This window comes from Sphaeramia orbicularis, chromosome 17, assembly GCF_902148855.1.
Source record: "Sphaeramia orbicularis chromosome 17, fSphaOr1.1, whole genome shotgun sequence".
Taxonomy (NCBI): Eukaryota; Metazoa; Chordata; class Actinopteri; order Kurtiformes; family Apogonidae; genus Sphaeramia; species Sphaeramia orbicularis.
Genome location: NC_043973.1, coordinates 5,764,051 through 5,790,210, shown reverse-complemented (window position 1 = coordinate 5,790,210; position 26,160 = coordinate 5,764,051). Strand labels below are relative to the sequence as shown.

Sequence of the window (26,160 nt, the reverse complement as noted above, 5' to 3'; positions counted from 1 at the left end):
TGTCGGCCAGGTATAGAGGCGATGGCAATCTGATCCATGGTTGCCTAAACTGGTTCTCGGGACATGGAACATCACCTCCCTGGTGGGGAAGGAGCCTTAGTTGGTGTGGGAGGTTGAGAAGAGATACTAGCTAGATTTAGTTGGGCTCACCTCTATGCACAGACTGGGCTCTGGAACCAATTTCCTCAAGGGGGGGTTGGACTCTTTTCTACTCTGGAATTGCCCAGGGAGAGAGGTGCAGAGCCCCCTTGTAGCCCCCTAGCGCAGTGCCTATACATTGGAGTTTACCCTGGTGAGTGAGTGAGCTGTTTTTACTGGGGGACTTCAGTGCTTGTGTGGACAATGACAGTGAGACCTGGAGGGGTGTGATTGGGCCTGTCCATTCTAAGCCCAAGTGATGTTTTGCTATTGGACTTTTGTGCTAGTCACACCTTGTCCATAACAAACATCTTGTTTGAGCACAAGGTGAAGAGGGGTGCCGAGCTGTCAACTGATCACCATCTGGTGATGAGTTGGATCTGATTGCCGGGAAGGATGTCAGTCAGACCTGGCAGACCCAAATGTAGAGTAAGGCTGTGATGGGAAGGTCTGGCAGAACCCCCTGTCTGGGAGATCTTCAACTTCCATCTTCAACAGAGCTTTGACAGCATTCCAAGGGAGGCTGGGGACATGGAGTCTGAACGGACCATGTTCAGCACCTCCATTGCTGATGCACCTGTGAGTTGTGACCACAAGGTCACTGGTGCCTGTCGTAGCGGCAGTCCCCGAACCCAGTGGTGGACGCCAATGGTAAGGGGTGCTGTGAAGCTGAAGGAGTAGGGCTTGGTTGACACTGGGACTCTTGAGGCAGCTGACAGGTACCAGCAGGCTAAGCAGGCTGCAGCTTTGGCAGTTGCTGATGCAGAAACTTAGGTGTGGGAGGAGTTTGGTGGGACAATGGAGCTTAACTTTTGGTTGGCCTCAAAGAAGTTGTAGTAAACTGTCAGGTGACTCTGTTAGCTGATGCCCCTGCAACCCAGGCCCAGATAAGTGGAAGAAGATGGATGGATGGATAGATAGATGGATGTACACATTTGGCCCATTCTGCTTTCACATTTCAATGGTGGTAGTGGACTGATACAGCTTGCTGATACAGCTTGCATTTTGTTGATTTGTCTTTTTCACATCCTCAATCTTTTTCTTCTACTTTTGTTTTTCATACAAAAAAATCTCCTCCCTGTCCAAGTTCAAACAATGGTTTCACACTGTATATGAACCAGACTAAGACCACTTGTTAGAGTCTCCAAATCTGGTTCAAATCAAACAGGCATGTCCAAACTAAATTAGGCAGGTGCCCTCAGACTTGTATTGAATCCAGTCAACACAAACAGCAAATACAAATGGTCTTGTTCTCTTGGTGATAATGTATTCACAAATCTATGAGTCTCAGTTTAATTGTGGTTGCTGTTCTCTGGAAAAACAGTGGGAGTTGGGGTGGTTTCTTCTCACTGAAGTCAATATTCATTTTGTATATGAGGGAAAATTTCTGTTCATATGTTACGTTTGCTGCACCATCACACTATGATCTCAGTTTCTCCATTACGCATTAGTAACACAACAGAGATGTATTCTGTGTGGTATGTATTGGACAGTCCATTATCGTATAGTATGTAGGTACAGTATCTCTATGACATTCCATCTCTTTGTTGAAAACACTCGCGTAGTCCTTGTTTACTGATTTGTCAGTAGACATATCACATCATACTTGTATGTTCACCGTGACCTTGTTTCTGAATGCACAGTAACCTTTTACTGTTTATGCTGCACACACAGATACACACACAGCCAGTACATGTAAGTACTGTATGCAACATATAATGCTTGTACATTCAACACTGCTGACACCTGATGATGATGTGGGAAAGTTCAACTAACCTCTTAGTTTGTTTTATGTCAAAATAAAGGTCAGCATACAGCATTTCACCTGATTCGTCTTCCAAGAGGCTTCTGCTTCAGACTAAATTATACACCAAGTCTAAACATATTCAGCTGAGACTCTCCTGAATGTTTCCTTTTCTGTCAGTTTCACTGTCTAAATGAATCAATCAGAGTCTGGACCTGCCAGTAAAATGGAAACACAGCAACCCAAGTGCAGATAGATTGCAGAAAGATACATTCAATGAGCAATGACCAAAAATTCACCTCTTTTAATGACAATTCAATTGTGGTGGACCACATATTTGTTCCAACACCATTACTTATTGTGTTAGTGATTATCATTTTAGGATTTATTGACAGAGTGATATAGTCTTCAAATAACAAAGAAAAAAGCTAACTCTGGTGTGGAAAGACATTAATCCGAGTCACTTATCCTGTTTCATAAGGTTGACAAGCCAACATTCAAAAGGGTCCAAGCGCTGCAAGTATTGAAACTTTTTAGATTTTTATTGATTATCATTATCTGAGGTCTAGGTAAAACATTTATCTAAAATTTCATTTAACCATAACAAATAAAATGCAAAATTTAAAAAATACATTTTCTTTTTGTTTGATTTTGTGAATGATGATGAAGTGCTAGTACTTTTTGCTTTTTGCCTTAAACTCATTAATGAAATTTTGCTGTTAACATGATTGACACAATTGTTCATAAATCAAGTTAGTTCAAGCTATTACAAACAAGGAAGTCACGCACCTACCATCCATGCCTTTATCCGGTGAGGATTAGTCTTCAGCTAGTCTCTAATTTTCACACCACTGCATGTCCTGCTGTCCTGTGGACAGTTCCACCTACCTCTGCAGGGATGAAACCAGGTCAGATCCCCCTGTAAAGACACCACCTGGCTCCCTGTCTTAGATAAACACACACAGGGAAATTGCATTGTATTGCTTGATAAACTTGCAACTAAGGGTAAGCTGTAGTACATGCAAATGGTTGAATTTGAGACAGTTTAGATTTTCTATCCACTTTCTCGTTCCTTACTGTTGATATTGCAATAGCATACAATTCTTTATTTGGGTAAAAAAAAATAAAATAGTTTGAGAGGACACAAGACCTTTGGATCTGCAGGGTGTCCCATAAGTCTCCATACATAGGAAAAATAAACATTTCTTGACATAAACCATTTTTATTTATATAATATGCTCTAAATGACTGCCATTTTGTAGGGAACACATTTCAATGCGTGTCCTCCACTGCTGAAGAACTATAAAGAAGAAATATAAAGAAATACATGTTAGAACCATATGTATTATGTCTCCTATGTGTGGAGACTTATGGGACACCCTGTAGTACTGGCTGTGTTGTTGGGTTGTAAAAAATCTAGTGTGTGGTGGGAGCTTTCTGCCTGTTGTAGACAAGTAGAGAAATTAACTATATGGCTGCTGGTTGTAATTATTACTAATCACTGTTAGGACTGTGTTAAATGTGACTCTATAGCTCAACAGACAACCTTAGAAAAGTTTTGCTTCACATTCACGTGGTGGCAGGAAACACTGTCAGATTCATGTGTATTTATATTTATACAAGTGGCTACTGTTACACTTAAATAGTTTCACTTAAACTCACGTGAGGATCTCTATCCACAGATAGGCTATTTCCAGCAATAAAAAAAAAAATAAATTGAAAAATTGACATAACTGCTTAAAAGTTGTAAAAATACAATAAAATAAATAAATAAAAAATATAGTGAGGCAGCCTACATTGTACCTGCCGATTTTAAAAGTTTAGTGAAGATAAGATAACTTGTGAATTAAGCAAAAGCCTGTGTCTTGTATTGAGGTGAAAAAACCTACACTGAAGAGAGTTACTGAACACCACATTCAGACAACACACAGCGCGAAGTTCCGCATTGTAATAAAGCGTCATAGAACACACCGGGTGCAGACACCGTAGTTTTTGATTGGTCGGTGCTCATCCAGTGTAGAACGTGATTGGCTGTGCAGGTCCATCCTAATAGAACGTGGCCATAGCACGTAAGAGAACGGCTTCTCTCGGTCAAGCTAGAGGCAACAAGTCAGCGAGGCACCAGGAACAAAATTACCTTCACTAGTAAAATGTCACTGGGTGCTTACGCGGAATATGATAAAGCACTGACGCGTCCACATTTCATGGAAAGCAATTTCTTAATTGTTGTAGCTTACACACAAATACACAACGAATATTGTAATTGTCTGCTAATTAATAAAACACCGCTTTACTCGTCAGTAAAATTTTAACTTGGAAGTCACAACCGGAAAATTTTGAAGTGCAGTTGCAATTTAGTATACTTTAGTTTATTCGGATGTAACCTGAGTTACGACAAACATAAAGAAAAGTAGTTGATGACAGGTGTTGAATGTGCTTTCACACCGCTGCCCATTCAAGCTGAAGTAACCACAGTAGGCTGGTAGGAGAAATTTACTCGTCCTGTTCGCCAGGTAAGACAACCTGCCTGGTCTCCTTCAGCCCCGAGATTTCCTAAAGGGCTGACATATTTCCACTTCAAATACTGACATTTTTAAACACTCTCTTAAACACTGGACAGCAGTCTTAGCGACAAGGACAGGAGCAATTCTACTGAACTCCTGAACTTACCTCCAATTTGGCGGGTCTTCCATTTCATAAAACAAAGATGCAGACACGGTGGCAGCTTTATTTACGGATCGTTTTCATTACTGACAACCTGGGGTTCGTGAACAATTAGAAAGCATAGTCCGAGAGACACGCATAATGCCCCACGTAAACGCAGGGGGTGGTTGTGGTCCTACTGTGTTTGTTAAGCTACTTGATGTGGCCTATGGTATCTTCTGTTTACACGGTTAACACGGTGTCCTGTCAAGTGAGGAACGAACTTCTGCGGACACTTAAGACACCTGTCCGTGTTCACTGCCTGGGGAGATAGGCCAGACTGTGTTATATCATCCACAATCTAAGTCATGAACTGAACCACAGTGGATGAAAAACATTTTTCACTGCAGCAGTGGATGAGGTTATCAAACACAGTAGCCTATTAGAGGCGTTCACAGTCGCTGATGTACGAGAACACATGTCAAGCATATGCTTGCTTGTGTGGCATGTGGCTGATTTGATAGGTGTGCTAAAGATTACTGTTAGATGTTTACAGCAGTTTATTGTGATATTTTGAAGCTGACCTATAAAGGGCCTGCTAGTGGGTTGTAGTGGAGGACGGTGTGTCACTGCAAAGCTGTTGTTTTAGTGTGTTTGCCTAGTGACTGCTCTTTAACACGACTCTGTTCTCTCTGTGTGCTCCCAGTTTATCAATATGGCCTCATGGAATGCTCAGCTGACTGTGGTGGTGCTATCTGTGTTTATCAGCAGCTGCCAGGGGAAAAGGGACAAGGTGCTGTACTGCTCTGGTAAGTCACTGATGCACTGACTGCGGAATGAATGTGTTGTACCGTGTTCCATTTTGTAAGAGATTAGAGAAACACTGAGCTCAAAAGCAACATCTCTTCAGTGGAATGAAAACTCTTCAGAGGGACATTTATATCTTATTGCTGTGGCGGATCCAGAAAAAAGGGAGGTGGGGGGGTGTTTGTGTTTCAGGTACATGGGCCAGACGTGGTCATCAAATAGGCCCGGGGGGGGGGGGGGGGGGGGGCGCGGCAAATAGAATGGTGGGGTCCAGGGTCAAAGCCCTGGTGGGGGACAAGGGTCAAGGTCAAGTTTATTTATATAGCACAGTTGAAACAATGCAAAGTGCCCAAAGCCCTGTACAAATCTACAGATTCAAGGGAGCGAAGCGAAGCAAAATTAACTTTATAAATGCTTCAAATCAAATAAAACTATATTTATTTATTTTTTTAGAATCATACACTAACAAAATGAATACAGTCTAACCTCACTAATGTGACCACTTTTGGAACTTAAGCAGAGATGGCTTTAATAAGGTTAGACTCAGTTATGCCATGGAATTCCATTACATTCCAAAAAAATTAAAATTAGAAACAACAGGATACAGTAAAGGTATAGGCCTATGTCTGACAACTTTGTGTGATTCACTCAATCACTGGCTGTGTTCCACGTCAAGTCAAAGGAGCCGAGGGCACCGATAGGTAAATCCGCCATTGTCATTATGAATTATTATTGCTAAGGGAAACAAATTGGGGCCTGTTGAGGAAGCAGGTTCAACAAACACTGAATTTAAATGTGAAACCATGGTTGACTAACTGAGTTTCAGAGCAGTTGAGCAGTGTTAGTCCAGTCAACTCTGAGTATATTCACTCTTGAAAGTTTAAAAGCATAAAAAGTCATCACCACTGGAGCTAAGAGATGATGATTTGCAATTGCAACATGTAACCGGCATGCCATATCGGTTGAGTGAAGTTAAAAACATGTGGTCTACATGCACATTTATATTGGTCGCTGACATCAGTGATGTCAGTATTATTAGCCACTGAGCTGTTAGGCCACTTTCATGTGTATATCCACTGCCTGGCCAAAAAAAGTCACCATCTGGATGTAACTGAGCAAACAGTTCAGGTCCTTCCATTGTAAAATTACAGCAGAGTAATATGTTTGAGCTGCAACCATTTCTTTAACCTTAGCTGATTGCATTTCTTAAATGACCATCAGTTTGATATGGTGCATAAAGACTGGGCCGGAGAGCAATGGAAAAATTTCATGTGGTCTAAAGAGACCAGATTAATCCTGTTGAATAGTGAAAGGTTTACAGGGTGAGAGGAGAGGCGGAGTAATTGATGCATCCCTCATGTCTAGTGCCTACAGTAAAAACCTGTGGGGGTAGTATTATAATCTGGGATTGTTTCAGTTGCTCAAGTGTAGGTTTGGTAATGCTATATGTCCAAAAATGAGGTCAGCCAACTACCTTAAAGCTATACCTACCGATCTGGCATGTAGCGCAGCACTTAATAAAAATTTGAACATGAACAACCTGCCTCCCTCCAAAGCCACGCCCGCTTCCCCATGCCTATGCTCTGACGCTCCCTTCCTCAGCGCACGGTGGGAAGCGGAGGTAGAGGCAGAGGTGTCCGCTCTGGTGTGACCGCAGACCCCTCCCTCAGGAATTAGACACAACATCATTCACCTGCTGGGCTCCTTTATCATTAGGAGCTGTATTTAAGGGTCTGGTCTTTGCAGCACTGGATCATTGTTTTCACTGCACCTCATCACCCACAATAAAGGCTCCCACAGTCAGGTGTACTGTGAGCGGCGCAGACTCCACACGCTTTCTGCAGACGTTTGAGGTTTCATAGTCGAGTGTGCCAATTTCCTACATTTCTCGTGACAATGTCCTACATTTACATCATCCTACACCATCCTACACTGTGTGACACCGAGTATGTGTATGCAGAGTCCACGTGGTGTCTATAAAGTCAAGTACTGCACCATCCCTCATTCACCAGACTCAGACTGCTGCAGTTGGGTTTTTCTGTTTGTTCCCTCTGGTTGTTGTTTCTATTGATAAATCCCTTTTTTCCCTTCAGCACCGTGAATTTGAGTCCTATCCATTCACCCCCCTAGACAGGAGGAGCAGCGCCAGTGAAACAGGTCAATGGAGTCAGAATCAGAGGCACCCAGAACTGATGCGGGATGCGGCAACAGATGATAGACAAGAGGCTCAGCCAGGCTTGGCCTATCATTTCATTCTGACCGAATAAAATAATTTGTCAGACTTTTATCAGAAATATATGAGAATTAAATATTTATGAATTTGAAAACCTGGTGGATTTCTTTTACATTTTAGTTTGCCACACGTTTATTACGAGCATTTTAAGATTACAAAAGTGTAAAAATGCCAGATCATACAGTATAGCTTTAATATACAGAATGACCATGTTTTTCCATCAGTGGATTTTCTCCTCTCTGCTGGCACAGACATATTCCAAGATGACAGTGCCAGGATTCATCAAGTTGAAAGTATGAAAGAGTGATACATCATTTTCACACCTTAAGCCCATTGAGAGGACTTTATGTAACAGTCCAACACTCTCATCAATATAAGATCTGACAAAAGATGTATGCAACTCTGGACAGAAAGAAATGATTCAACATTTATTTCTTGCATAGTATAGACAATGTCACAGTGGATGGGTCCAAACTCTGATCTGTACTTTGATCTGGTTGACTATCTTTTGGTCCAGGCTGAGTCAAACTATGTCACTGACACTGCCAAAACTCACTTTAATCTGACAGTTTATCATACAACAGCAGTATATGTGCAGCCCAAATGGCATCAAACTGTCAATGAGTGGAGTTAATTAACATGAAGATGAGTCACTAATGCACATGGACTAGTGTTGCAAACTGGCAAAGAACAGCTTTTAATGTCCTCTAATTACCTCCGCCAAGGAGGTTATGTTTTTGCCAGGGTTTGTTTGTTTGTTTGTCTGTCCGTTAGTGTGCACTGATCAGCCTTGGCGGAGGTCTGCGCTCTCCGAGTGCTTCTAGTTTCTTGACATTGAGTTAACTGTTTGCCTTCCCCTGTGTCTTACAGCATGCAGGGCTATTGTAGATGAACTGAATTACTCCATCAGTCAGGTGGACCCAAAGAAGACCATCAATGTTGGCAGCTTTAGACTCAACCCTGATGGAACCATGCAAGATAAAAAGGTACAGTACACTTCAGTGCAGTCCGTTCACTTGATTCTGTAGCTAATTTTATGGCCATATTCAGATCTGGCTTTAAGGATTCAAACCATCTCTCAGGATGTATTCAGAGGTGTTCTAAAACCCATTAACAGTCTGTATACTCAGTTGACATGCTTTGTGTTAAGTGGAACTCAATGTCTATGGCCTATTAAAGTGTTTTAAGATCTATGAAGAGTCTTTTAATGTCTTCAAAGACATGTCATGGGTGATTCATATATGTACTGTGGCTGACAACAGCAGAAGAACACAATGACACCTTTTCTCCATGAGGAACTACAGCATCTACAGTAATATGGTAGAGATTGGTATATGTTGACATGTTTTAAGTGTTTCAGGATGCAACCACCACCAAAGCATGCCCGATATCATGAAGAGGAAACAAAAGCAGAAATATAGTTTTAAAGTCAAAGTTGTCGTATCAATATTTAAGGTATACTGATTTATTCCCAGTGTCGCCTCATCTTACTGCTCTGAATAAAAGATAAGAAAATACTCAATCTTAAAAGCTACCATCCATTGCATTTGACCAGCTCTGTGAATTGTTTTGCAAAGGAACATTTCAAACTGGGCCTTTTCTACTTCAAATGGAAGAAGTGTGTTTAAGGTCAGGGGTTGGTGCCTTCTATGGATCCCCACGTATGTAAATGGGTTATTGATTGCCATAACAGCTATATTTTTAAAGACTTGTTCACTATCACAACAATGCTCAATCAATGCACTTAACATACAATGTCAGAATGTCAACTACAGCCATAGACTATATATAATCAGTGGTCGGAAGAACATCATCCATTGGTTTCTGACTGCAGTTTTGAAGCGTATAATTTGGCAGTTGCCATGTTGGCTTTTTGGAGCTGGAAGAGCCCATATTTGCACAAAGGGGATGGAGTTATGGAAGTGTGAGGGCCATAAGTCAGCTAGTGCTAAAAATGGTAGCTTAGACTCAGTAAAAATGATAAATCTAATCTATTATTGTGTAAAAAAATATATATATACAGGGTGACACAAAAAAACGGGAACTTTTTAACAATCCAATAAAACCAAGAGTGATGGAAGAAATATATTTTATTCTTAGTAATTGAAACCTTAAAACATGCCATTTAAGAAACAATGATGGAATTTTCATTTTTTAAAAATTACTTCCTGTAGATGGCGTCCTCCTGTACGAATGCATTCTTGAAATCTGCTGTTGAGATTCCTCATTGACCGCTGCAACATCTCAGCTGGGATACTGTGAATTTCATCCTGAATTCTCTGTTTTAACTCATCCAGAGTTCTTGGTCAAGTCGTGTACACTTTACTCTTGAGATAGCCCCACAAGAAAAAATCACAAATGGACAAATCTGGCGATCTAGGGGGCCAGGAGTACGAGCACTTCTTGGTCGTCCTGTTGGTTTCTTCTTTAGGGCAGATCCAGTCTCTTCAAAGTTATTAATCCAACATTTTATCGCGTGTTTTGATGGAACAGCACCATGACGTCCTAAGTTGTAAAAATGTCGGAACTCCCTCAGCGCAGCTGTCAAAATATCACCGTTTTTATAAAACATTTTTATGGCTAACGCACGCTGTTGCCCATTCCACTGATCCATGGTTACTAAAATGGGGGTGTGTTTACTTGCTCAAGGTCACTGTCTCGCAGTGCTGCCACTTGCTCATGTCTGCCAATACGCACTTCAAAAATTCCCGTTTTTTTGGGTCACCCTGTATTTTATGCTCTTTGTACTGTAACTTATTAACCCTTTAGGAGTTTTTTTTCTTTCTTTCAAAAAATATTGAATTTAAATATCAAGATTTCAAAAAGCTAACTGTTTCATTCAGTTATGTTGCTTATTGCATTATTGTAACTTTGGCACTTAACGGGTTAACCACAAATACAGTCTACAAAATATGCTTTTTATCGAATTCTGTAATTTTTTTCATTAAAAAAAATCTGATTTTTATTTTATACATTTATATTTATTTCAATGGAATAAAAATGTTATAAAATAAAAATTAACATTCAATTACAGACTTGGGAGCCAAGTGAGCTGTCATCTTGACATGTCAATCAAAGCCCAACACAGCAGACATCAAATGAGCAAAAGAGCGACGTTAAAGCTGCAGGAGACTTTCTTCACCAATTTTTCATCAAATCTGTAAAACCTCAGTCATAGCCTAAGTATCACGAATCTGTAAGTCTTTCTATGATTACTCACCTGAATTTCTTGTATGACGGTGATAAATTTCGAAGTGCCATCCACCATAAACAAACCATGTGTTTACAAACAGAGCCAGGAGGTAACTCGGGCATTTTCGGAATTTTGTTGCGACATACATTGTGGGAAACGGAGATTTGCGCAGCGGCAGCAGCGACCCCATGTGATGTTATATGGCTGCAACAAACACGACGTGGAAACAACTGAAATGTGGAAGCAGAGCCAGCAGAACTCCACCTGGCAGTGGCAGCTGCAACAAACATGATGCGGAGTTCCAGCCACTTCCACATTTCAGCCGTTTCTGCATTGTGTTTGTTGATGCCATATAATATCATATGGTTGTACTGCCGCTGCACGAACCTCCATTTCCCACAATGCACGTCATGTGAGATCTCTCTTGGCGGAGGTCTGCGCTCTCTGAGTGCTTTTCTTGTTTAGTTATGCATCCATCACTTTAATTTATTTGTGCACACATACTGATTAGTTATATAGGATTTACCTTATTAGTCTGATTAATCTATCATAATAAATCATATTTGTTTGCAGGCATCTTCATGTGTTTGTGTGTTTTGTCAAGGCCTTCAAGCCAGTCTTAACAAAACAAAGAAAGTGCAATGCATCTCTTGAAAACAATAATAAACTGGCTTTCCCAAATTTTAAACAGGTCCTGTAATTCATGGAATGTTGCAGTCCCTTTATCAAACATACATGAACACACATATTAAAATGACCTACATCTGTTTCCATTGTCCTTCCTCAAATTTAGCTTTTTTCTGTCCAACCAAAAATGAGACAGCAAGATCACATTTCTTGGCTGTCATAGCACTGACTTCTGACTCCACAATACACAAGTTTTGTGTTTGTGCTGAAATTTGATAAGTATATCTATTTAGATTTATTCTGTTTGGTAAGCTGTATATTTTTTAATATCAGTGATACTGATACTAGAACCCTACTCCTTGTCTGAATGACAATGTTTTACTCCTTAAAAAACATTGCAGGAAGGCTGAGCGTCAGTGGCGTAAATCCAGGCTAGATGTTTTTTATCAATCCTGGAAGGACAGTCTAGTGACATATCAGTCTGCCATGTCAGCTGCAATGTCCGCATCTTACTCACATCTCATTGATAACAATAGACATAATTCTAAGTTGTTGTTTGATACTGTGTCTGAACTCACCCAGATCAATCAGGTGGTCAGCTGTCCACAACTGACTGCACAAGACTTTCTTTTATTCTTTAATGATAAGGTTATGGACATCAGGTTGCAAATTCCACAGTCTCTGCAGTCTGATCCATTATGTGCTTCTGCACCTTCTTTTAGCAATGGACAAGGATTAAATGTTTTTGAGCTTCCTACATTGTCTGAACTATCTAAGATTGTTAGTTCATCACGCTCAACAACCTGTTCATTGGATCCTCTCCCTTCTTGGGTCATAAAGGAGCTCTGGTCTACACTTGGCCCATATGTTTTATCTATTTTAAATTACTCCCTGTCTTCAGGGGTTTTTCCAGCATGTTTTAAATCAGCTGTGGTAAAACCATTGTTAAAGAAGCCTGGACTAGATGCTGAAACACCATCTAATTACAGACCCGTTTCAAACCTTGCTTTTTTATCAAAAGTGTTTGAGAAAGTGGTGTCAAAGCAGCTGGTCCGTTACCTGACAGAAAAGAATCTCTTTGAGCTTCTTCAGTCTGCTTTTAGGGCAAACCATTCCACTGACACTGCACTGACAAAGGTGGTTAATGATTTGTTGTTGAACGCTGACTCTGATTGTGCTTCAGTATTATTGTTGTTGGACCTCAGTGCTGCTTTCGATACGGTTGATCACTGTATTTTAATTGAAAGACTTGAATACCATTTTGGCATCTCTGGCAAGGTGCTATCGTGGTTAAAGTCTTATCTGTCAGAGAGATCCCAGTGTGTTTGATTTAATAATGTCTTGTCTGAGCCTTGCATAGTGAAGCATGGGGTTCCTCAGGGTTCTGTTCTGGGCCCTCTGCTTTTCTCACTGTATCTTGCACCACTTGGTAAATTGCTACATTCCTTGGAAATTGATTTTCACTGTTATGCTGATGATTTGCAATTGTACATGCCTTTAACATGTGAAAATAGGCCTAACCTGTCAAAAATCGAGGGTTGTCTTTCAGCTGTTAGGGATTGGCTCTCTGAAAATTTCCTTTTCCTGAACTCTGCAAAGACTGAAATGATGATCATTGGACCACAGAAATTGCAAAATTTATTCAATAATGTTTCTTTATCTCTTGATGACTGTGTTGTTCTTGGCAGAGACAAGTTGAAAAACCTTGGTGTCATTTTTGACAAGTCACTTGCTTTTGATAAGCATATCAAGGAGGTGACTCGATTATCATTTTTTCATCTTCGAAGGATCGCTAAGATCAGGCCCATTCTAAGTGACAAAGATGCTGAAGTCCTCATTCACGCCTTCGTAACATCTCGTTTGGACTATTGCAACGCTCTTCTTTCAGGATTACCCAAAAAAAGTTTCAGAGTCCTGCAGATGGTGCAAAATGCTGCAGCTCGGGTCCTGACTGGAGCTGGGAAATTTGATCACATTACCCCAGTGCTGGCCTTTCTGCACTGGCTTCCATGTCAGGTTCGTGCTGATTTTAAGGTGCTTTTATTGACTTATAAAATTTTAAATGGAGCGGCACCTTCTTACTTGACAGAGCTGGTTAGACTATATGCACCTTCTCGTGCCCTTCGCTCTCAAGGATCTGGCCTCCTGACTGTGCCTAAAGTCAGGAAAAAGACTGTCGGTGAGCGAGCCTTTTCCTTCCGTGCACCAACACTTTGGAACAGTCTTCCTCTGGACATAAGGCAGGCATGCTCTGTGGATGTTTTTAAAGCAAAGCTCAAGACCCACTTGTTCACTTTGTGTTATAAGTCGTGATGTGCTTTTACTGTTAATGTTTTTAGCTTTTATGTTTTATTGGGATTGATTTTATATCTGTACAGCACTTTGATTGAAAGCGCTTTACAAATAAATTATCATTATTATTATTATTATTATTATTATTATTATTATTATTATTACTATTATTATTACTGGGAACATTGTATCGTGTCTGTTTTTGGCTATTGAAACAAGGAAAACACTTTGAAAATTGACTCATTACAGTCATGTCTGGTGCAAACGTGGGTTAAGACATGCTTTTTTTTCTGTTATATAATGGTACATTTAGCATATCATATTGTGTGAATCATTTAATACTCTCTTGTTCGCTGACACTGAGCAGGGGTATAATTCAATTTGGCCCCTAGTGTTACAGCAAAGATGATGATGCAATAAGTGATATCATCTGTTTTCCTGAAGACATTTAGTCTCTTTTGTACTTAGTAAATAGTGTGTGTTTACTTTGTTGTTGTCACGCAGATAGGAGACTATAACATGCTTTGAATTGTCCATGGTTAACTCCACTCAGAGTTTGTGGCTGAAAAGACTTCGGCGTTGTTTATAGGCTAATCAGTATAGTTTGGCTTCTCCGGGGATGAGCCTTTATTTTGCCTTTTCTGACACTTTTCTTCACCTGTTTCATTGTTTGGTCAATCAAATGTTACCAAGCCACAGAAGAAGCCAAACCTTGATCCCATGCCCTCCTGGTTCCCTCCTTTTCAGCAGCTTTTGACCTAGTGTGAATCAGAGAGGGAGGGATGTCACAGCTTAGTTGCCATCACCGAGGAGGATTTGAAGGTTTTAAGTCTCTGCTCTTTGGCCTCCTCACAGTAGGACTTCCTGGGGGCATGGGGTTGCACTGTGGCACAAAAGTTAAACCTGCCTGCTGCAACAAAGACACATTTAAGGCCTCCAGAGACATTGAACTTAGTTGGAGCAGTGAGCTGATCTCATAGTGACCAGTGGGAAGTCATGCATTGAGAATGAGAGGATTCACAATGACATGCTGACACAATGACACATAATATCATGGTCTAAATGTATGACTCCCATTTTTTTTTCTTTTTCTTCCTGGGGAGAAAGTAGATAAGCATCTGACACCTCATGTTGTTTTTGTTTTAAACTCTTTGGTTCTAACTCTTATAGTTTGAACATGGCAGTCACTTACAAGACAGCAGAATACAAATCAAGAGGTAGAACATTCAAATCTGTTATAAAGATAAAATAAGCAAAATTCAATAAAATATCAAAACATTGAAGCATTTCATGTGTTTTAGCTGACATTTGAACCAAAGAAAATGTAAAATGTATATTGCAATAATGATCATGTTGATATAAATTACATTATATGACAACCATGATTGTTATATTTCAGTAATGGACGTCTGTCTGTACAGATTGGAAGTCAGGAAATGGTTAATGTGGAAATGTGTGTTCGACAATACACCTACCTCCCACCTCTGGGTGACATGGCCCAAAAATCTTGACTCCATGAGATGGAAAAAATAAGATTTAAAAAAAAACAAAACAAAAAAAAACCAAAAGGAAATGAAACATGAAAATACCGTGTAACTGCAGTGTAAGCAATAATAAGAAGCAACCAACTGACCAAACAAGTCTAAGATTTACATGAACCAGCCCATTCAAAAATCAACCAGTGTTTTCATTTTCTGATAACACAGGGCTACATTACTCCAGCTTAGGCTTCCTTTGATACACAAAGTCTCACTCAGTTTATATTCAGTATTAAGAAGGTACCATGTTATTGGCTGGAGCATTGTTTTTCATTAGGGCTGATTAGGGTGGTGAGGTATGACCTAGCTGTTACAACTGTTTCATTTCTTTATTATGAGTTTTATTATGCTAATCTAGGCTATTATGCAAAACGTTGACTTTTTTTTTTTTTTACAGGTACTGGAGTTTAGAGTTTGTCCAGCTCTGTCCAAATTACAAACATTAACTATCTGTAATATGTAAGTTAACATAGGGTAGGTGATTAAACAGTTATTATCATTATTGCAATATAGTTTTATATGGAAATAAATATAATGCGTGCAAAATATATATATATATATATATATATATATATATATATATATATATATATATATATATATATATATATATATATAGTTTGTCTTCAGGATTTATTTTGTTTATATTCTCAGCTAAAACACTGTTCTTTTTAGTTTATTTTATATTGTGGTGTTCAACGAATATTTGACCATGATAATAGATTAACACATATGTCTCCAGATTTGTGAAATGTTCTTTTGCATTGTTTTCATCTTGTTAAAGGAAAACCTAGATTGCAGTGTGGCTTTTACAACATTAAGTAAATAAGCAACCACTAAATCATGAAGTATAAGACTACAGGGTGTTGTGTATTATTATTATTATTATTATTATTATTATTATTATTATTATTATTATTATTATCATTATTATTATCATTATTATTATTATTTCTGGGACTTCATAGGCCCATATCTGCAGGACAATGAAATTGAAAGGCCTCTGTCCACAGCAGTGCAATAATGGCTCCCTGTCCAATGGGAACTGAATGGAGAATCGCATCCCTGAGAAGCCTATTCTCTAGACCGGCTGGTCAGACTCCTCCAACTGCCACGCCTCCACTCCATTCTTCAAATAACACTGTGACTGACAGCTCCCTTTCACTACTCTGCGACTGGCAAGGAAGGGCTTTAATTCCAAACCATTTTGTAGCATAGCATGATAATGACACAGACCCAAGCCCAGAGGCCACCACAGACTGACAGGAGACCAGTTTTGAAAAACATGGGTCTTAGATGAGTAGGAAAATTTAGTTTGTGTTTAAATTATTTAATATTTTTTAGCACGCTGATGCATAAGCTAAGAATTGGCATCTGTATTATTATAGAAAGGTATGGATCTACATCAGCATATGGAAATCATGGATGTAAACTCAAAGGAAGATATTTATGGGTGGGAAAGATTTGAAGTTAGGGTCTTGACCTTACTATGGTAGGTGTCATGACATGCCTTTTTGTTGTGACATGGCACTGTATTAAAAACTGAATTGAATGGAACTGAATTGAGACATGATATTGGGTAAAATGCAGTATTTATCAAAATAACAGAATGCTATGCTTGACAGCATTTAAGTTTTTAGACATTTTCATTTTCCGGTAAGCAGCAAATATATATAAGCTGGTGAGCATATTTATTAATTTAAACTGAGATACATGCACTTTACTTGCATATTTCCAGGTGATGCTAGTTAGAGTATATTTTTCTCACCAAAAAAAATAATTATTTATTTATTTATAAAGAGGACCTTAAATTTTTGAATAATTAATATATTTATAATAGAGACATGCAAGCGTTTAACCTGCAAGAGAGTGGTTATTAAATTACTATGATACATGACTGTATCAAACTATGGAACCAGTTAATTAAGACACATACAATGGTCAGTATATCAATAGTGCAATGAAATGAAACCACAAGTTAAACCTAAACATGAAGCCAGTGTAAACTTGAAATCAATATGGTAATAAAAAATTGCTGATTTATTTTGCTCTTTAACTTTGATTATATTACTGAGTGAAAATGATCAGTACTTCAGTACTTAAATTAGAAGCCCCAAAAATGGACTGGAGGCAGACCATCAAAAGTTAATATTTGTAAAAACCAAAAATGTTACACGTTTGGTTTTGAAGAATAGTTACAGATGAAATTTTAAAGGCTGATTTCTGGTCCTAAAAGTTCAAGTAACCAGATGGATGTTTGTGGTTTTAAACTGTGCTTTATGAACACAACAAACACAACCAAACAGTAAAGCAAATCGCAAATCTACAGGTTAAACATTCCAAACCATTACAATGATAAAACGTTTGTCCATTTTCATGATATTGGAATATTTTGAATTAGCCCTAAAGATTAAAAAAGGATATTTTGAAAAGTATCATTAATGATTAATCCCTCAATTCTAATTGAAAACATCAGCCTTGATCGCTGTGCCAATACTTTGCCAAAACAAATGGCTGATCAATAATAAAGCTAATGATTTGTGTTTAGTGTCTGACACACGTGTCAGAGTCATTGGGCTGACATTTTGATTGACAGGTGAACTCATGATTAGCAGCCGCTGTGACCTACGTCCCTTGGTTGTTGGCCTTCAACATTTGGCTGTGACACATTCTGATACTGCTTCCTCTTCAACACATCTACAAAGATGTTCTAAATGAATCTGAAGTTTCAGAGTTGAATTTTTTTTTTTCTTTTTTTTTATTAATAAAATATTCATTGAACAGAAGATGGAGGGGGTAGAGGCTGAAACACAGAACACCAAGGAAGGACTGGTGAAAAACAGATGGTGGAGGGGCTCTTTGTTGCATTGTGACATGTCAAAGTGTGTGTGTGTGTGTGTGTGTGTGTGTGTGTGTGTGTGTGTGTGTGTAATGTAATCAGTAGGCTTGGCCCGGAAGGGAACACAGCCAATTCTGAAAAGAGACAAAAGGGGGTCAGGGAATAAATCTACATTGTTACTAAATCCAGTTCATCTGCAAGATGCCCTCCAACCCTCCCTCTTCCTCTCAGTGCTGTAAGCCCCCTACCCTCACCCACCCCAAACCACCCCTCGCCCCTTCCAGACATATACCCACCCCCACTCTCCTCACTCTGCCACCTTTTGACCAAAGAAGACAAGAAGATTTCCTCCTTTGATCAACAGAGGATGGCGGGAACTGAATAGAAGCCTAAAAAAGCAAGAGCAGAGAAGGCAGCGGGGGCTGAGGAGATGAGCTATTTAGCTGCACTTGGCTTATGTTGAGGCCTGTCCTTCCATCTCTGCCTTCAGGAAACATCCCCACCCTCCTTTAGCTTTTCCCAGCCGTGTCGAAGGTGTAAAAGAAGCTCCTCATCCTTTTCACTGCCCATTACCCTGGCCCCCGTGGGTGTCACCCCTGCCCTGTCACCCCATCTCCTTCCGGGAGACAGTGAAGGCGCAGCACCTGTCCTGACCCGTCTAGACACTGCTGCCTCACTGCTTTTTGTTCTCAGTGAGGGCAGAGAAAAAGGGGATGTGGGGAAGTGGAGTTTTGGATCGAGTGGAGAGGAGGGTATTCTTCTGCAGGTTAAAAGTCAGAACTACAGGGTGAGGTTTGTTAGTGAGGAGGAAGAAAACCCAGCGGAAACGGGAGGTCACCCCCACTGACTCAGATGACCCTGGGGCAGCCCTGACACTGACCAGGACTTTTGTATTAGACTCACTTTTAAACAGTTGTTTTTCCTCTTTGGTTGCCAGGAAAATGACTAATATTTGTAGTGTTTCCTTAACACCTGTTAAGGAACCTATTTTTTCATCGGATTTCCCAGTTTCAGTTTTTTGTTGTTGTTTTTTTTAAACCAGAGGACTTTATTTTTTTATTTTTTGATGCATTAAAAAACTAATGACAAAATAAAAGGAACCCAGGCTAGCCAAGGGTGTAGGATGCTGGAATGTTTATGTGATCAAGAGCTCATCTGTTCTCCTTGTTTTGACCCTCGTTTCACCTCCCCTTTCTCTTTCTGAGTGGCTGTTCAGGTCCCCCTGGCTCGCTCAGAGATCCACCTTAGCGAGATACTGGATGGGGTGTGCGAAAGCATGAGCGACTACGCCCTCCATGTAGACCCGGACACCCAGCACAAACAATACATGAGGTTTGCTCCCAGGACCACTGGCAAAGACACTGCAAACTTCCCAGACTTTAAAAATTTCCAATTTGATGGACCTGAAGCATCCAACGCCTTGAAATTCGCAGTGAGTATTTAATTCTTAAGTTTTTGTGATTAGACTCCTCTTACGAATCTGACATAAAGATACCAGAACCAGTGATTATTGTGGAGACGGTGACTGTGAAGTAAATACAAGATCATTTTAATCTTTTCTCATCCAGAACCTTAAGGTAAATTTCTGGGTGCCTCATTTTGGATTGGGATTATACAGTTATCAGTATATCAGTTTTTGGTGAATAATGGCAACTTTGATAGTGTTTTCTTGCCAGTCATTTAGTGCTTTAGTGGACGCTGTAAATCAGTAGCCCTTAAATTTTAACATCGTTGGACGCTAGAGGACATGTAAGACCAAATGGATGTATTTGACTTGTATTTGGAACATCTCCTGTTTTCTTTGTTTAATATATGACTAAAACACAACATAAACTACATCACTTCAAACATGGCTCCAATGTAAGCCTAATCCTAAAATTGGTTGCAGGGGCGAATGGTGGATGGTAAGAAGTTTTAATCAGGTTTCAACTAAATCTGTCACAATATTAAAATTTGAGTGTACTTGCCATGCAGATAATTAAATTTTAGCTTATTATTATTGTCTGCTCTGTTACTGTTATGCTGCCAATGTATAACTGTAGAATTTAAGTGTATAATTTTGAAACATAAAATTAATTATTTTTGTTTTTGTCATGTGTTAATGAAACTGAACATAGCAGATATGACATAATTAAAATGTACAAAATCTATCATTAAATTATTGCACACAGATATAAAATCAAAATAAACTGCTGTGTTACTAGATCTGCAATAAACTAAAGAAGAAGAATGCAACAAGACAATGTCACTGAAAGAGCACCTGTCAAAGAGTGGAAAACAACATGGACTAATGATAAAATATGATACTTCTGTTACTTTAGCAAAACTTTTTTTATACAATTGAATTGAAACAACCACCACCACTATGTAAAATAATCTCAGTTCCTTCAAATAACTGCAATGTAGTGATTATATAATAATTGTGGCAGGCATAGTCTCTGTATCCTTGACCACTATTTTAATTCATACAAACTTCACTGAAATATGTCACAAGGTAGAAGATGTATAGCAAAATGTAAGCATATGCAAGAGGTAGAGAGATGCAATATATTTTGGACCTTATTATTAACATTATTCTTAGTTTTTTGATCAGATTTCACTTTGCATGTTTGGACCAGGTAAGATATTGCTACCCATACTTGGGAAAAAAAAAGTTAACTTTTTCTTTCTTACTTGCAATAGTATTTTTGCCACTTCAGTCAACTTACCCACAGTTGAAGTGAAAAACCTGCATGTCTTTTGCCACATTGTAATATCATGTGACATGTCATGTGACTAAAAGGCCTTTCCCCAGGATCAGATTAGTACTTTGATTGCCAAGAAGTGCGTATGTCAATATATCATTCCATTGCACGGAGCTATCTTGCCATTATAGACAGAAAGAAGTTCTCAAGAAGCACCACATACATGTCTTTTTCTTCTTTTCTCTTTGTAAACTCTTTAAAACCTCATTTTTATTCTTTGGCAACATTAGTATGTATTGGACCTCCCCTCCATCATTTTGTACTCGAAGTAGTAGTCAAAAAGCACCAGTGTCAAATCTTTGCTTTTATCGTCTTTGGTGAGATGGAATATTAGCTCTGTTCAGATCAGTCACAGTAAATGCAGAGCTGCTGTGAACATCAATTACAGTGTCATTTGCGTACCAAAAGTGAGCCTTCTTGTAATACTTGTATCTCTTTAAGCATATTAAGTTTGTGTCCATCATAGTGTGATCAATAAAGTGCAATGAATCTGAGTAGGATTCTTGCCCCCATATTGTTCCTGGCATCAGCTAGTGTTCAGTTGGAGTGTAGGTTATGGATATAGACATTAAGTTATGGATATAGATTTGAATTTGATATTACACATGTGGTCAAGACCTACACCATTGTGACCATTGTTGGTCTGGTTAAAACATGTGCTATTAAATGGAATGTGTGACATATTCTGTTAGATTATTCAGATTGAGTAACCCATTTTCAATATGTAAAATGACATTAATATTGTGCTTAAATTATTATTGCATGTAACAGTGATTAATACAATACTGCTGCCCTAAGTGGGCTGACCTCTGGTGTTACTCAGAACAGATATGATAGCTACATAACAGAACACTGTCTCATGGATCAGATGGAACCACAAAACAGTGGTGACATCATTTTCCTTTGATTTTTTATTTTTCTCAGCATTAAGTTAGAATGAAAAACCATAAGCAACGATGAAAATAAACTGTGTGCATTTAGTTCTCACGTTTTTCATGAATCAGTATGGCAGCAGAAAACACAGTTGTTGAAATAATCGATGCAGAAAGACGATAGAACATAAATAACAATAATTCCTTTTTAATGGTGCAATCCAACATATGATGCGAATGCCCAATGTCATCTCCAGTAGAGCTGCAGCCAATAATCAGTTATAAGTTTTTACATGAATCATCAGCTATTTTCAGAATTGATTATCAGTTTTTGAAAAGCTTCGACTGTAAATTTATGTAGTGACCCAAATTCAATCTGCTGTGACTCTACTTGGGGTTCTAACCTGGTCTTTCATATTAGATGATACAGACCAACAACGAATCAATAAATGAAGTTAATGTGATGGATTTGTCAACAATAAGAGTAATTATTGCTCGTAGCCCTGATTTCCACTCTCCTCTCATGCTGCATGAAGTCAAGTAGGCTATACTGTATGCATACATATGTCTATTAGGTGCAACTACTTTTTAAATCAGAGGTTTATCGGGAATTAGTGCTTTTGACAGACACAGAAATTTAAAAAAGTAATCTTTTACCATAATTAGTAACAGTTTACTCTCACACACTATCAATGTATTGATTACTTTGTGGGGAAAATGTCATTAAATTACACATTAATAGTCTGATTTCTATAAAATTCTTATTAGTTTAGCACCTCCTTCATTAACCACATTTATATCTTGGGAGATATTTATAACTATTTTAATACTGGATAAATTAATATCATCCAAAACAAAAGGGGACTTTATCATACCAAGGAGGAAAACTCATTTGGCCAGACCGGTTACCCAGTTCTGGAAAACACTTCTAATCGAGATACCATCATTCCTTTGCACATAATCTCAAAATTTGCCTATATATCTAGTCACTGCATGCTAGTTTTGTCTGCTGTTTGTTGTGTTGTTTGTTCTGTTTGTCAGATTATGTCCCTTCTGGTTTTTACTTTGTCATTTATGGCCATTTAATGTGTCTGTATGTCACTACATTTTTATCTCTGTTGAGTCACGTCTTTTATCAGCAGTTTTCACTGTCTTACATTACTTAGTTCTTGATCCTTTTAAGCTTTTTCTGTATAATACTGCCTCATATTAAATGTTTACCTTATTTGCACACTGCTTGTTTCACTTTTTTAGGCTTTTACTCTGCTTTGTCTTCTTTATCTATGCTAACTCTGAATGTTGTTTTAACTCAACAACTGACCAGTGAACATTGTGATTATTGTGCGCAATACTGTGATCTGTTATTGCAATTGGAGTTGACTTGCTTGATTATGTAGGAAAATGCACTGATGACTGATTTTCAACTCAAACATACAATCACAAAAAATGCCTTTTGTATGTTTATCACAGTGCACCACTCTGCCCACTGTCTGTAAAGCTAAAATATCACTAGACAAGAGAGGATGTGTTTTTTTTTTTCCATTTCAACAATTGGATCACCCTCAATCCCCTTAAATCTAGTGCTATTAATTGCAGCCTTTTGCAAATACGTCAGTGCACAGGCGGGTATGATTCTGATTGTGATTTTATAGTAGACACATTAGTGATGTGTTATAGTTACTGTATTGAAACCAAATAATTCCAAAAAAGACTGTAACAAAATACTGTTATTCTAAATACATGGATTCAGTTATTTCCCAACAGTTTGTGAGTGTGGATTTTTCTTTGCATGTTGCCGTACTGCCTGTGAAATGTGCTCTTTATTAAACAGAACTGTATTCAGCATCAGTAGATGAATCCCCTGCAGGGTGATGTGCTGAAAGGAATCAGACAGAACAGTTTTACAGGTTGAAGGTAACATTAAGCTCCTACTGAACATGATGAGTTGTGGCACAGCGGTGAGTCGTCAAAATGGCTGAACAGTTTTTGGCATACAGGGGAGAAAATGGCCACCGCCCTGGTAGTGCTGTGCCTACCATTGTCTGAAAGGATATGTGTGTGTGCATGGCCGAGCTGCCTCATTTCTGTTCCCCTAAAGCCAAATATGTGTGTGTGTGTGTGTGTGTGTGTATGTGTGCGTGCGCGCATGCGCCCATGCGTGCGTGTTTTTCTTGCCTGTTTTCTCTTTCAGTGTGAAAGCATCGTAGAGGAGCTGGAGGATGACATCATCTCTCTGTTCAACCAAGACTCAGAACATGTGCACAAGGAATTATGCAACAGAGTGTCAGGTAGTACCAGCATTCAGACATACACACTCTCACATGATGGATGTGATGCCACAGCTTACTTTCTGTTTTGTGCATGGATGCCCATTAGCATTTCCTTAGATTTTCGCTTACAACTGATGTTGAACATTACAATAAAGCTGAGTGAGGAGGTTGAAAAAAATTATTACCCTAAACATTTTCATGTGTGTAAGTAGCACTAATTAGAACTGTAAATGTCATTGCATTATTTCTTTACAGTTTAAAGGCTGATTTTTGATCCTGAGTAGAAGCTAAGGAAACTAGGCACATATTTGTGGCTTTAAAATATTTATAAAGAATGATGTGTAATTGATATTAAAGTAAAAACACACCCATAGTCTCTGATTTCAGGATTTGATTTTAATTTTTCCAGTCTAAATTTTGATTTCATGTTAAATTAAGCACAATATAAGTTTTTATTTAACAGGACGAAAAAGATTTAAAATGGTTATCTGTGCGTTTAAACTGTTCTTTATGGTTATGTCTCAATAGGACCAGACATTTTACACACTACACATTATCAGTATCAGCATAAATTATCTCTGATAGTGGTAGACAGCAAATATTTAGGTTCTCAAAAGGAAAAGAAATAATAGGAAAAAAGAAATAATAGGTCCAATGATAAAAATCACACGAAGAATCACCCATTTTTGTAACAATTATTTTGATGTTAAGTCTCCAATGCATTGACTAGTTTTTGCCAGAACACTTTAAACAAAACGGTTACCATAATAACTTACTAATTAATCTAACATATTTAATAACTTATAATTATCAATGACTTTAATCATTTCCAATATGCCGCCCAGTTTTTCAGTCAAGGTCATAAAGATGACGTAAAAAAATGATGAACATCACTGTGTTTCTTTAGTTCTCTCAAATGTTTACCTGATACCACTGGAGTGACCAACTTTTTTCTGATAGAATTTGTAAAACAAATAAAGACAGAATATTAGAAATAGATACAACAACATAATTTGTTGCATTTATTAAGACATCGCAGTTTGAGAGTTATCCATTGTGTGCATTTTTTTTTTTTTTTTGTTTAAAATTGTTACTTTCATTGCCCTTAAGGTCAAAAAGTGTTTTTTCAAAAATCTTCAAGCTGTGATGTATGTGTATTTATTCAGCCAATTAGTTATACAAGTGGTGGTCTATTTTTTATTCCCTCCCAGTAATGGACATTTATGGAGAATAATTGAATAAATCATTGACTAATGTAAAGCTATAAAAGTCAATCTGTTCAAACCAAAACACACTACAATAATAGCTCACTTTCCATGGTGGTACTGAAATGTTCTCATCCTGTTTTTAATATGGCTTATATTAATTAATTAATTAATGTCTTCACTCATGTTTGCCTTTGTTTGATTTCAGATTACTGTAAAGATAACGGCCATATAAATGAAGAGTTGTAGCAAATTCTTGGAAGACACTGGGAGAAACAAGAGGCCTTGAACAAAATCTGTGTTTGACATCTTTTTAAATAGAAAAATAAAAATAAAAAACACACACTTTGAGTGGTTCTTTTTTTTGAGGTTGGCAATGAAATTCAACAATACAAACCACGACATAGACACAGTAACAGCACAGTGTTTACATTTCCTCTTGAACTCTCCATTTTAACGAATATACAGTAATGAGCTTAAAGATGGAGAATCTGGCTTTCTCTGTGACACTAAAATAATCTGTGTAGTGACAGGACATTAATAAACAAATATTACATTTTAGTGTAGAGTGGGGTGATCGAGAAATGTCACTATGATACACGTTTTCATATTAGTCCATGTCCATTGTTTTCATCATGAGTGTCAAATGATTACCTCTCTACAATTTAAAGGTTGGCTTGAGGTCTAAAGTCAAAGCTGAAGAAACCGGTTTATTTCTTCTTCTGCTCGTGTGAAATGTGTTTAAGTGCAAAAAAAAAAAAAAAACCCCAAAGGTGTATGTGACAGGCTGGATCCTGAACACCACAGAGCAGAGAGAACAGAGTGCTGCCTACTCAGTTTAAATCAGCCTCTCAGGTGTGTACTCATCTCATCTGGGTGGGGCGCTTCCTACCACTTCCTGTCTAAACAAGTGGGGGAAACCAGGACCGGACTCCTCCAGGAGTGGCCACCACCTTGGCCATTGCAGATGGTACACTAATTTAGAAGATAGCTTGGCATGGGAAAGAAAATCCCT

The 26,160-nt window shown here is 38.5% G+C and overlaps 1 protein-coding gene across 1 annotated transcript; it reads left to right on the top strand.

Moving 5' to 3' along the window:
* Positions 1–4,256: 4,256 nt before the first annotated feature.
* Positions 4,257–25,933, top strand: cnpy1 (canopy FGF signaling regulator 1). Its single transcript, XM_030161340.1, has 6 exons — positions 4,257–4,395; positions 5,232–5,334; positions 8,436–8,551; positions 19,271–19,486; positions 23,862–23,958; positions 25,354–25,933. Exons 2-6 carry the CDS (start codon positions 5,241–5,243, stop codon positions 25,392–25,394), a joined length of 564 nt encoding a protein of 187 aa, XP_030017200.1. The 5' UTR covers positions 4,257–4,395; positions 5,232–5,240; the 3' UTR covers positions 25,395–25,933.
* The last annotated feature ends 227 nt before the right edge of the window (positions 25,934–26,160 follow it).

Bases quoted from the DNA above. Each gene is read 5' to 3' on its own strand.
- cnpy1 (XM_030161340.1), top strand. From the start codon at position 5,241: ATGGCCTCATGGAATGCTCAGCTGACTGTGGTGGTGCTATCTGTGTTT. The intron at 19,487-23,861 runs GTGAGTATTTAA...TTTCTCTTTCAG, and splicing joins CCAACGCCTTGAAATTCGCA to TGTGAAAGCATCGTAGAGGA. The intron at 23,959-25,353 runs GTAGTACCAGCA...GTTTGATTTCAG, and splicing joins ATTATGCAACAGAGTGTCAG to ATTACTGTAAAGATAACGGC.